General features: G+C 30.4%; 1 protein-coding gene across 2 annotated transcripts in view; it reads right to left on the bottom strand.

The window, feature by feature from the left end:
* Positions 1-2,321: 2,321 nt before the first annotated feature.
* The window catches only part of LOC143072015 (huntingtin-like), a 60,646-nt gene continuing 49,548 nt past the window's right edge, over positions 2,322-13,419 (bottom strand). For both annotated transcript variants that reach the window (XM_076246780.1, XM_076246781.1), the window contains exons 49-56: positions 12,985-13,172; positions 9,416-9,530; positions 8,928-9,073; positions 8,297-8,364; positions 7,880-8,015; positions 6,974-7,136; positions 6,123-6,283; positions 2,322-5,600 (exon numbers count right to left, since the gene is read on the bottom strand). In XM_076246780.1, the coding sequence (XP_076102895.1) occupies positions 5,402-5,600; positions 6,123-6,283; positions 6,974-7,136; positions 7,880-8,015; positions 8,297-8,364; positions 8,928-9,073; positions 9,416-9,530; positions 12,985-13,172 (1,176 nt within the window). In that variant the 3' untranslated portion in view covers positions 2,322-5,401. The remainder of the gene's footprint in view (positions 5,601-6,122; positions 6,284-6,973; positions 7,137-7,879; positions 8,016-8,296; positions 8,365-8,927; positions 9,074-9,415; positions 9,531-12,984; positions 13,173-13,419) is intronic.

Below are 13,419 nucleotides of genomic sequence, written 5' to 3' on the forward strand. Positions count from 1 at the left end.
TGAAAATGAGGTCAAGGTCAGATGACATGTACAATTTATAATCATTCCATACACCAAATATAGTAGACCTATTGCTTAATGTATCTGAGATGTAGACTTGAGCTTGGAAACTTATCATTGTTCACTGATCCATGAAATGAGGTCGAGTCCAATTGAATACTGTCTGACAGGCAGGAGTACCTTGCAAGGCACACACATACTAACAAAGTTATATAATACTTATAAGCGAAAAACTAATATAACAAAAAATCTTCACTTTTTTCAAGTAGTCACTGAACCAAGAAAATTAGGTCAAGGACAATGGACATTTGACATATGGAAACTTTATTAAAATTTATGCCGTATTTACTTATCTGAAGATCTTGATTAACTGAACATTATAGAAATAAGAATATTTTCTTGGTATTATTGCCAAAAAATTTTCAAAATAAACCGCATTTCAATGTCTCCGTGTTGCACAAATTTCATCTTTCAAATGTACTATGGCAATAACTAAAACTGGCATTTTTTTTTGTTCTATAAGGGTTTATATTGTAGAGAATTGAAGGCTTCTGAGCAATGCAATATGATTTCCATTATTATTTTACTCTATCATTTTTTTTTATATCAGCACTGATGTTTAAACTCGTCAGAGACATTGCTGATATAAACCCATCTTCAAGTTTTATATAATTCTGCCAAAATTATACATATGAGGGCGTCACCTATGCAATAATCCAAGGGGTATAAGTTATAATAACTCTTTCAAAAGTAATTTATTGACACTGATTTTCAAACTCCTCCAAGACATTGCTGTTATGAACCTATAATATAAGTTTGGTGAGGGTAAGTGTTAATGTCTATCTTCTCTTATGACTTTTCCTTGACATAAGCAACCTTCTAATTATATGTTAGACTTAAATTGACACATCTCTAAATCATGTCCATTACTCAAATTGTGAGCAAATCTGTGGTCACGTTCTCTAATCAGTGTCCAATCATTTATCCCTCCAAGTAAAATGTGATTATAAATCACAAAAACAACATCTGATCGATAAGTCTCCTCTCATCGGGAAAAGTTATATTGAATCATTTATCTTTAGGTTTATCTTTGCTTATATTATCTGTATCATTTTGTCTTTTTGTGAAATAACTTACAGAAACTCTAGCAGTTTTCTTGTACAGTTACTGACACCATATTTCTATTATTGTGCATGCATATTCTTTTAGCAAAGTTTCAATTCAGAAATTAATTTTGTATCATTATTTGATGTTGATGGCCAATTTTTTTTATTAAATTTTACTATTCTAGATATGGGGTGATATAAATCTTCATAGGCATGTGTCTATTTGTTGAAGACCATGTATATACGTCTAGATGTCTTCTTGTGTTGTTGGGATGCTGTGTCAAGATATATACCCCAAATCTTCTTTTATTCACTAAAGTCTTCAAAGTCAATAAAGCTTTACAAACTACTCTGGACTCCTTAATATTCATTGGGTACCAATTTTCCTGGATATTGTGGGTATATGTGAATTACAATTTTGAATGATCAACAAAGTGTAATCTTTAATAAAGGGTTGGGTGGATCCTTTGGCAAATCAAGGAAATCAGATATCTAACAAATTACATTTTTCCACAATCCACGAAAACTAGTATCAACTAATATAAATCAATCCATTGTAAACAAAAGGTTGATGCATCATTTTACAAAATGCAGCCCACCACTAGGTGGCACGGTAGTATTTGCATTCCAGAATTTAGGTTGCTCTTTTGTGTACCTTACTTAGGTAAATGTATCTAAACAGTGTGATTGGACAAAAATTACAGTATCAACTGAACATACTTTCCCAAACTGAGGGATGAATCAGGTGTAGAAAAATATGAAATAATTTTACATACAGATGAAAATGAATTTTTGAGAATTTTTTTAAATTTTGTATTCACTGCACCGTAAAAGACCTAAAAGTACTAGTGGCCTTAGGTTTTTAAAAATAGCAAAAAAAGTAAACGGTCATGATACATATTCAAATTCATTTCTGAATAGTAAAATGAAAGTACTTCAGTTAACTGTGAATGTAGAATTTTTTGCAGTGTTAGAAAGTGGTGAAAATTCTAAAAAGGCTATTATTATCCCTTATGGGCCAGGAAATACTACCGTGCCACCACAAGTCCTACTACTCAGAACTAATTAACATTGATATTCCCGGAATCAATCGTCTTTCAAGGTCACTTCTGCAGTATAGACAAGAAAAATGATTCATAGTAAATAAAGACAAAATATAAAACTATTTTTAGAAAATAATCAATTATTACCACACAAACAAACAAATAAACAATGTTGAATTTGACATTTAATGCAAGATTAATAAGATGTTTACAATGTTTACAATGTAATTAAACAAGCTAGAATTATACAGCAAAATTACATATGAGACAGCAAAAACAGGAAAGAAATTTTTATCAAAATCCCCTCTCAGCTTCAAAATGAATGTTGTCTTCCTGTTGTAAATTCTTCCTATATAAAATTCAAGATTTAGAAAACATATTTTAGTTTTTATACTGCAGTCCACAATTACTGCAATTATATTTGTTGAAAAATACAACAAAAAATAAAATTATTGTCAACCCCTATACAAACTCCAGATTGTGAAGAAACGTGGACATGGCATGGACATTGGTCATAAAGACAACATGAAGTGTTTTAGCTGTAGTATAAAAATCTATAACATCACATGAAACAAGACAAGACCTTTATCGATATAACATTTGATTATATCAAGCATCAAGATACATTATTGCAGCTTCCATTCCTATCATACTGATGAAAACGTACATTTATTTTTCATCACTTTTATCCTTGTAAAGCAAAACCACCGTGAATGTATCGTCATATGCTTGAACTAGCATGAATTCAACAATGCGTTCATGCATGAAAATCAATATTATTTCAGAGAATGCTTAAAAAATGTCAATACACAGAAAACAGAAAGTGAAGGAAACTGCATGCTTTTGATTTTAGCATTCATTTTTTAAATAAATATTCCATCCTTAATCCATTTGTCCTTACTATGCAGGAAATATTCGCCACTGCACACTTAAATTACAATGAATTATAGTTTTATTTCATAGAATAATCTTTAATATCAAAATCTCATTATGCCATGAAAAAGACTTCTCTTATTGAGTATTCATAAAACATTGTCAAACATATATGCTACCTCTGATTCCTGGTCTCTATTTGTGGTAAGCTTTAACAAAAGTACAAAATCAAATTAGGAAATGTTAAAAGCTAAAAATAGAAATAATCCTAAAATAAAGATTGATGTGTAACATATGATGTCAACAAAAAAGTAAGTAAATTTCCTAACTGAAAGGGGATTAACCTTTTGATGATAGCAATACAAAAAGTACATTTTTACGTCATCTAATAATTTTGATGTAGAAATTATAAAAACTTCATTGATAGATGATGGATAATTTTCATTGAAATTACAAGAAAATTTCCTTTTGCAAAAAAATTATTTGTACAACATTTTAAAAAGCCATTTTTAAAAATGATTTAGAAACTTACTTTACAAAATAATGCATGAGATAAGAGTTCTTATATGAAACAGCTAGCATTTGCTATAAATAATGTCCTTATAAGAAAGAACTTGGGACAACTCAAATTTTTCTTATCTAAAAATTTATGAGAACAAAGTGATGTATTTTTTTAAGGGGGAAAGGGGGGGTCGTCTCATCTTGAGTATAATATAGAATAATAAGAGATTTAAGATGTATGTTAATGAACACCTACCTGAACAAAATAAAACTTGTTTGAATTATTAAATATGAGAATTAGAACTCCAATAATGCAATTCATGGACTATCGTGATTGAATCTTAACAAATCTTGAAATCAGGCTTATGATGTATTTACTATTATAAATCTACAGCACTATATCAATGTTAGAATGAAGAAAGTATTAGTACATCTTCTGTATAAAAGTATTGTTGAACATTCTTTTTATATCATAGTTTTCTCTCTAAAAAATATCTATCTAAAAGTTCTAATGCAAACAAAACAAAATTAAATAAATAACAAGTTAGCACTTTAATATATATTGCACAGAATTTTAAAGTCAACAATTGTTGGACAACTTCTGAGAAGGAAAGACAAAACAAAAACAAATACTTTCAAAATTAACAAAAAGCAAACATACCCTAATTACTTCCCTTTAATAGCACTCAAACAACTCATTATGCACCCACCTTTCTATCACATCAACAAATAACCATCAGGTTTACCTTTGCTACAAACTTGACCTTGAATTTCTACCTAATCATAAAATATCAAGAAAGCAGCACTTTGGTTTTTAAACGGATCTTTTACCAATCCTTAATACTAAATAAAACAAATCTTTTCATAGCACTATTTTATATGGTCTAAAGTCATTGTTGTATGAACATATTGTCAAAATATAATGATTTTTTTTGTTTTTTTGTGGGACCTAAAAGCCTCAGAAAAACTGAAGTCGCCACCTATGATCCAAAATGTTCCAAGACACAACTTTCTGGATCCAAAGTTATCTATGCCAAAAAAAGCTCTCAATCACGAAAACATAAGATAGCAGATCATCTACAAAAGGGAACTCTCTACAAATTCATTCTAAAGAATGTTTAAATGAAACACTACTGGTCTGTGACTAGGAAATCAATTGACATGTTACCATTATTGATATCTTCCTGAATCTAAGACAACTTATATCATACACCACTATGACTAGCAACTAACATGACAACATTATAACTTGACTCTGATTGCATCCATAAAACCAATGTTCACAAAGTGCAGCAACATTAAATTAATTTAAAGGAATTAAAAAGAAAAAGTATCAATTGAAACAGAATAAGTGTACACAGTACGAAACAATGTGACTTTCCACAGTCTTACGGCACATCCATTAACTTTTAGAATGAAACTGAAAACAAACAGAAACAGTTGTAAAAAAATGACCCTGAGTACTTTTGCTACTCAAAAGTAATAAATTTCTAGTACTATTTCATGGATTCAATTATTTTTGTGTTTACCAATTTTCATGGATAAAGGAAAAGCTATTTCTGTTCAAGTTTGATTATGTGGTTTAAAAAAGGCTGTAAACAAGCCTATTGAAAATTTAAACTTTGATGAACATTGAAATTTGTAGTTCACCCTTATCCTCAAAACATATGAAAATTAGTATACCACAATAATCCACAATATATCAATATCAGTATGACAGGTTTGTAAATTATAAGTCACAACATTATACAACGAGTGTAGCAATATGGCAGCTTAAGCTATCATCACGGTTAAATACATCTTGGTTATTGGTCCTATATGTTAGCCTTAATAATATTGTATCAAAATAGACACATAAATGCACATCTATAGAAGATATCACTTCTTACTATCAGAAAGAAGCTCTAATAACTGTGTATATGGTGCACCCAATGAAATGACCATCTGGAATGTGGATACAAAAGCTCGAAGCTGAGCATCATCAGTTAATTGATTGTAGAAACTCATTGCTGCAACACAGAATAACCGAGTGTCTACAACTTCCATTTTACCCATTCTATTTACAACATGAGGAAATCTGTATCTAGAGTTAAGGAAATTGTTAAATATATTGATGCAATGCAATAAAGTAATTCCTGTTAAAATCATAAAACCTAAAATGTGATGTAATTGCACTATCATTTTCTATGTTTAGTGGATCATAACATTGGGGTAAGTATTGTAATTTGACATTAAAATTATAAAGATTATATCATAAGGAACATGTATACTAAGTTTCAAGTTGCTTTGACTTTAACTTCATCAAAAACTACCTTGACCAAAAACTTTAACCAAATACTTTAACCTGAAGCCGGTCAGACAAACGAATGGACGAACGGACCCACAGACCAGAAAACATAATGCCCCTCTACTAACGTAGGTGGGGCATACAAATAAACAAAGAGACTTCTATGGTCATGAATTGCTAACCTGCAAATAGATGAGATTGAAGCTGAGAAACACCCTTGAGTTTGAAATACCATTGATAATCTTTAATTTTCAAATCTTATCACTCTTCAACAAAGCCAAATATTTTTGATAAGTTTATCATAAAGGATACAGAGATCGAAGCCATCGATTGGTTGATGCACTGATGAAGAAACATGTCAGACTCCATACAGCCAATGAAATAGGAGTACGCTGTGTAAAGTTAGATAATGATAACATAACCCAGTCTTGTACCAGTAACGTTTGCTGCTGGTCATGTAAATTGCTGAAAACCTATAATATGAAAAGCTAAAATGTAAATTACTCAATAATAATTACATTAGATGTATGTTTCATTATAATACTTTATTCTGATTGGCTAACTGCACATCACATGTTATTCCGTAAGCAGTTGCATTGCTCAATACAACTTTTCATTCATGATAACACTTGGTCCAACAATAAAGTGCACAGGTGAATTAAAAAAAAAAATATTTAAAATTCGTGTTTTCATGATCATAGCTAAAAAATGTAATTATAAGTATTGAATGCTTCTTTTTGTAACTTTATAGGGTTGTAAAAGCATTGACCGTGCGCACATTTTTAGAATGAAGCGCTTCCACGCTTCATACAAAATGTACTTCGGTCAACGCTTTTACACCCCAATAAATTTACAAAAAGAAGCATTCAATTCTTAAATGAAATATTTAAATTCCTGAAGACATAAAGTGTGTAAAGTAAAGAGATCATGAAATATGTAAATCAATCAATATCATTTAATGGAATTCTATAAATCTGAAAATTTACTGAAAACCAGAAATGCATTTTAATGAATCCTAGACGTGATATGTGAATAACTACAAAAAATAAAACTTACTGAAAAACTTGCAGAGTAATGAAAGGTAAAAAACACAAAAAATATAAACAACTGTTCTCATTTTACTTTTAATTCTGAATTTTAAAAGTGAAAAGATGATATATTACCTGAAAAACAACTTGAGCTACAAGTTTAGGGTAGGGTTGTTGACTAGAAATAAATTCTCCAATAACTTTGTTCATTATGTCTTGTGGTGGGAAGAAATCTGCCAGGAATGTTGGAAGGACTCGAGTTATCACTCTAGCTTCATATGGGTAACCCTTCTTTATTCTTTAAAGAAATACATAGGAATTGATATTTTTTTTAAAATATAACAAAAGTATAGCTTTATCAATGGTGTTAAAAATATTTTAAAATTGAACATGTTAATGGAAATTACCTGTAATGAAAATATACAAAGTTTAAAATGTATGATGACAAACATCGGTAGATACATACTCTTCCGTTGAAAACCGTTAGTTTCACACTAGTAATTTTGGGGCCCTTTATAGCTTGTTGTTCTGTGTGAGCCAAGGCTCTGTGTTGAAGGCCGTACATTGACCTGTAATGGTTTACTTTTTTTAAATTGTTATTTGGATGGAGAGTTGTCTCATTGGCACTCACACAACATCTTCCTATATCTATCTTCAACTATTAATTAGAATTTCATTGGTTTCATTATGGTTTTTGAAAAAATTGGACAAAAATGCGAGATTAATTACTGTGAAATCAGACAATCTGCAAGCATATCAGAATGATAGTTCTTATTTTTCAATAATCCCCAAGTTGCATTATTTGTATCAAATAAAAGCTCCTTATTATTTCTGAATTTACAGTCTTCAAGTGAATCTAGCTCAGCATGATAGTCTGATACAAACCAAGGCACATTTATTAATATTCACATGTTGTCATAAGGATTATTTGCATGTGAAATATACCACAAGATGTTAAGCAACTATCAATCAATCAACCTTAAAATCCTATGAAGTAGGAGAAATATCTTTTGTATGTCCAAACATATTGTCCTCATTTACCTATCAAATAAAACAGTAACTCTTTCCATAGCTAATATCAGTGATTCTGGGTCCTGATAGACAGCATCGAAGTTATAGGCACTTGAATTCTTAGAGGTATCTCTGGGTAACGGGCTGTATTGGTCATACTGCTTACCTAATATTCAAAATATAACAAATATATAAGTTAGATAAGATATTTTACTTTTCAAAATTAATATTATTTGCAATCATTGGGCAGGGTTTAACAAAATAAGAAAAAATACTCCATGTATCCAGTGAAAAACTCTCTAAGAACTTTTGAAATAGATCTTATTTTCTTTCGGAAAAGCAAACAAGTGAACATGCAACTTATAAAATTGCTACAAACTGGTTACTTTCCTAGAACACATAACGTTTTTGCTTCAAACTAAGAACTATTGCAGATCTGTGACTTACCAGAATACATACAAGTAAACACCAAACCAAGGGCTGCTAAAGATCTTTGTGGACTTGGAAGACACAGTCTACAAAACGTTTACAGTATATTATTATAAGAAAAGACATACATTGTACTATGTTACTCATAGATGAAGATAGGCATTTTTATGAAGTGCATACTTTTATAAATGTTCCATGCGATCAAGATATATTTTGTCAGATATTAGAGTATGAACATGACTTAATTTGATGTAAAACATTTTATATATAATAGCCTCCTAAAGTTATCGTTCACAAAGTAATACCTCTCCAGTGGTAAAATCTCCAAGTGAATTAAAAGCATCTGCTTATCTTCTCCAATTTCATGTTGAATATAAGAAACTAGGACTTATAATTTGGAAGCCTGATACATCAAATAAAGCTTGGGTAATATATTCCTTGGGGTAGTTAATCCTTTTAATTTATAAATATGACCATAGCAATGTTATTTCATGTCAACACAGAAGTGCTGGCCTTCATGAAAGAGTGATTATGAAAAGTATCAATCATATCAATAAATATAGTGATGAATCATAATGTATTTTCTACATTATTGGTATAATTATGTATATGTAGAGGTTGTGAAAGTCCCTTTAGGAATCTATAGTACCTATCTACTCCTAACTTCATGATGACTTCCGAATCTTGTTGTGACAATACATCTGTCAATAGGAGTCTCTCTAGACCTTTCAATATAGCCAGATAGACAGCAGTAGATACACTCTCCTCGTTTCCAGAAGCTGTTGTTACTGCAAACTAAAATAAATTAGGTTGATGAAATGAACCATTGTGTAAATATTAGAGTCGGGAATGGGTTAACAGAACAGTAAATAATAAACTTTTGCTTTGTGGCATCCTGTATTTTTAAGTTCGGAAATGGCAGACAAATAGCTATAAGGTGTTAAAAAGCAATTTGCTTCCACTGAATCTGAACAAACACTTATTTGCGCAAAGTCTTACATAAATTAAAAGCAACCTAAAATTTTATTACAGAAAGCAAAATATTGTTAGTCTAAAAAGGGTCAACTTCATACTTATATTCTACTCTTTTTTAGCAATGAATCTATAAAATATGCAATGAAAGAGAAACACATTTACCTGTAATATTTTGCTGGGGAATTCTAAATCTTTGAGATCGACATGATAGTTTTCCATGATGTAGAATGCTGTTGCCCACATTGTCAGAACATATGTTTGGCTTGTTATGCATGTCCTGTAAAATAAAACAATTAAAGACCAAACAGCCTATTGTTTGTACGCATCAACTAACGCAACTTGGTAGTGACATAAAAGCAATATTACGTTGTTTCTAGCAATGAAAGAACGTCAAATTATACCGTCCTATTTCGCATTTTTCACAGATTCCAACACGGTGTACGCTTAAAAATACGTCTCCCAAGAAGAGAGGAATAAAGTGTCGAGCTAATATCTTGTGGAAATTTAACACAAATGGACCATTTTATTATTCTTTCACATGCATAGATTTTGTCTTATTTTTGCAACGATAGCCATTTCATCTTTTTTATCTTTCACTTGAGTAGATTTTGTCTTTCGTTTGTGCCAATTGTGTACATGTTAATTAGATTGGTGAAAGTTATTGTTATGTCCCATTTATGAGCATTATGTTTTCTGTGCGTTCGTCTGTTCCGCTTCAGGTTTAAGGTTTTGGTTAAAGTTTTTGGTCAAGCTGGTTTTTGATGAAGTTGAAGTCTTATCAACTTAAAACTTAGTACGCATGTTCCTTATGATATAATCCTTCTAATTCTTATGTCAATTTTTCAAAAATTTCAAAAATTGAGTATCCAGAAGGTTAGGCCGATAAACAATAATTTATAGAGTAAATAAAGTTTTAACATACTGGCAACGTATGCATATAACTGACGTCTGGATGATTCTCGTAAAATAATGGCTGATCATGCAATGAAGTTAAAATTTATTTACACTGCTTATTTGACAAAATCTTATAGTAAAAATAAATTATGAATAATTATGACGAAGGGTCAGTGTCGTTTGTCATTTGTTTCATTTCAAACTTTCTTAAGGAGAAATGATAAACATTTCGCCTGATCTCACTGACACTTACAGCTAATTTCCTAATGTATGTAGATCAACACTTTGGTTAGCTTGTTTGTATATTTTGTATAATTATATTTTGATAACGTCCAATTGAATTTAAATATCATACATATACAGATTTACATACCTATATATGATAATATAATCTTAATTACAAAGCTTGAATAAACATTAATTATGTCAAACAAAACAAGGAAGCCAACCAAAGTTTTACCCTACATGCAGTAGGAAATTAGCTGTAAGGCAAAACATATTAAAAATACTTAGCCAATGTGAATAAAAATCAAAATTTTCGGTCTATAAAACTAAATTGTTGTAAATTTAACTTATGACAAAAACAATTTCAAGAATAATATCCAACATAAAATCTCTCCCTTTCATTTAGCCACAACTATGACTGAATTGAAAACAAATTTCGATTTTCAATGCCAGCAAAAATTTTTTCTTTGTTTTAATTTAAAAAATGAGCAGTTTAGATTTATTATATTTTATCCTGTTGGAAAAATCTTAGTTACTTTGGAGATTTCAATGAAAAATTATTTCTAAATGAATTTTTGATTTAAAAGCTTTTTGTATTTTATATTTACTGTCTCGTTTATTCAAAACATGTGAGGTAGTAATAACAGGGATTGTATTTTATGATAGATGTATAACCTTTAGAATCAAAAACTTTAGTTCATATATTATACCTATAATTTTAATTTCCTTATATTTTAAATATTCAGAAATAATGAATTCACAAACTCGATTCAATAATTTCGTTCGTCTTGGTCTGGAAAAATAATGGTATAAAAAAGTCTGTCCATGCTTTTGTGTGTCCGTCTACCAACAGTAGTGTATGAGTTCGTTACGGCAAACTTCTGAAATTGACACCAAAAAAACCCCCACACATCTAGGGTAATATAGTCAAATACTCTGTAAGTTAGCCTGTGCCATCTTTCATTTCTTTTTTTTAATTTTCAATAATTTTGCTAATTAGGGACAGAGGACAAAAACAGACTTTTATAATAAAAGCGGAGTAAAATATTATTTCAAACAATTTTCCATTCCCAGGGATTGTGTTTCTGAAGGTTTTAAATATTGTGCGGCAACAACATCATAAGATCTGATAAGATACATACATTTAATATCTTGTTTTACTGGATAATAAAGTAGGTGAATATAGTTGTTATTCTTGGAAATTTGAATGTGTGTTCCCAATTTCAATTTTTTTCAAATAGTGCGCCAGCAAGGAAAGTTTGTACTATGATGTCAGATGCAATGTTATGAAGAAAGACAACTCTTTTCTTCAAAACGAATGAAAAAAAAACATGAAAATCACTCATAACTTTTTTGAAAGGTCAGTGACATACACTTTTTTTGGCTTTATTTTTGAAAAGTATACATGGCACTTTCCTTCTTAAAATTTTTATGAAGAAATCAGTGGTAGATATTTTCTAATACTGGAAACTTTTTTATTTTTACGTTTTATTTTTGACAGGAATGAAATAAATCATATTTTTAAAAATCAAAACAATATGAGTCTTACTCTCTTGAACCTGTATTTGATAGCTACAAATCTACTGTTTAACGTGAAACAAGAATTATGCTTGTAGGTTTGATATAAAGGATTTTTTGAGAGTTTAGATAATAAGCAAATGTTATGTTAATTATTCAGGAAAACACGAAACTGAGGTTGCTATAGTGACAAAACTAAGTCGGTGACCCCCAATTTTTTTCATCATATTTTGTTCCTTAAATCATGAAATACCTTCACACAAAATTTTACAGAACAAGAATGTGTCCATAGTACACGGATGCCCCACTCCCACTATCATTTTCTATGTTCAGTGGACCGTGAAATTGGAGTCAAAACTTTAATTTGGAATTAAAATTAGAAAGATCATATCATAGGAAACATGTGTACTAAGTTTCAAGTTGATTGGACTTTAACTTCATCAAAAACTACCGTGACCAAAAACTTTAACCTGAACTTTGCACTATCATTTTCTATGTTCAGTGGACCATGGAATTGGGGTTAAAACTATAATTTGGCATTAAAATTAGAAAGATCATATCATGGGGAACATGTGTATTAAGTTTCAAGTTGATTGGACTTCAGCTTCATCAAAAACTACCTCGACCAAAAACTTTAACCGGACGGACGGACGGACGGAGGCACAGACCAGAAAACATAATGCCCCTCTACTATCGTAGGTGGGGCATAAAAATCACTGGTAGAAATGAATAGGCTGTTTGGTCTTTTTAAAAATGTTCAAACAAAGTACTCCACACTAAGGTAATTTATTATGCCAATAAAGGATTCAGTACTAGTATAAGATTAATGAAAGTGAACTAATTTCTGACTGCATACACATATGTAGTTTCCAATCTTCAGAACACATTATACAGGAATAACATTATCAAAGTATAGAATAAGCACCTTTTAAAACTATTTCTAATTAGTTACTTTAAATTCATATCACATCATCATCATCATCTTGATATATTTCCCACTGGACATTATACAAGTAATCATTCCTACAGTTCAAACTACAATGAATCACAATTAAAACAACCACAATTTAAATTAAGATAATATATTAACATACTGGTTAACAGATGAGAGATTTTTCAAGAGGAAGTCAGTAGCCAATGGGATGATTTGTTTGGTGGTCTCCTGTATCCCTGCCTCCAGTAAGTACAGGATCCCATGTAATGCTGATATCCTGCTAGGTAAGTGTGGGGTCTTCAGTCCATAATCTAGTATAGTCATTATCTTTGATGCAACAGAACTGTCCTGTAAATGAAGTAAAAAATATTAAAATTTATATGAACGAAACAATGATTACTCTGTAATTTGGCATGTTTTTTTTTTCAATCTTGTGAGTAAATTTAATAATATAACAATGAAGTATATGAAGAGTAGCAATGAACACGCTGTTCCTTTGCAAGTTCTTTTGTAAAGGGATATTTGTGTAATGAGCTAATTAGTAAATTACACAATATCCCACATCTTGTTTGTTATTGTGGATACCTCATAGGAG

Source organism: Mytilus galloprovincialis, chromosome 4 (genome assembly GCF_965363235.1).
Source record: "Mytilus galloprovincialis chromosome 4, xbMytGall1.hap1.1, whole genome shotgun sequence".
Classification (NCBI taxonomy): domain Eukaryota; kingdom Metazoa; phylum Mollusca; class Bivalvia; order Mytilida; family Mytilidae; genus Mytilus; species Mytilus galloprovincialis.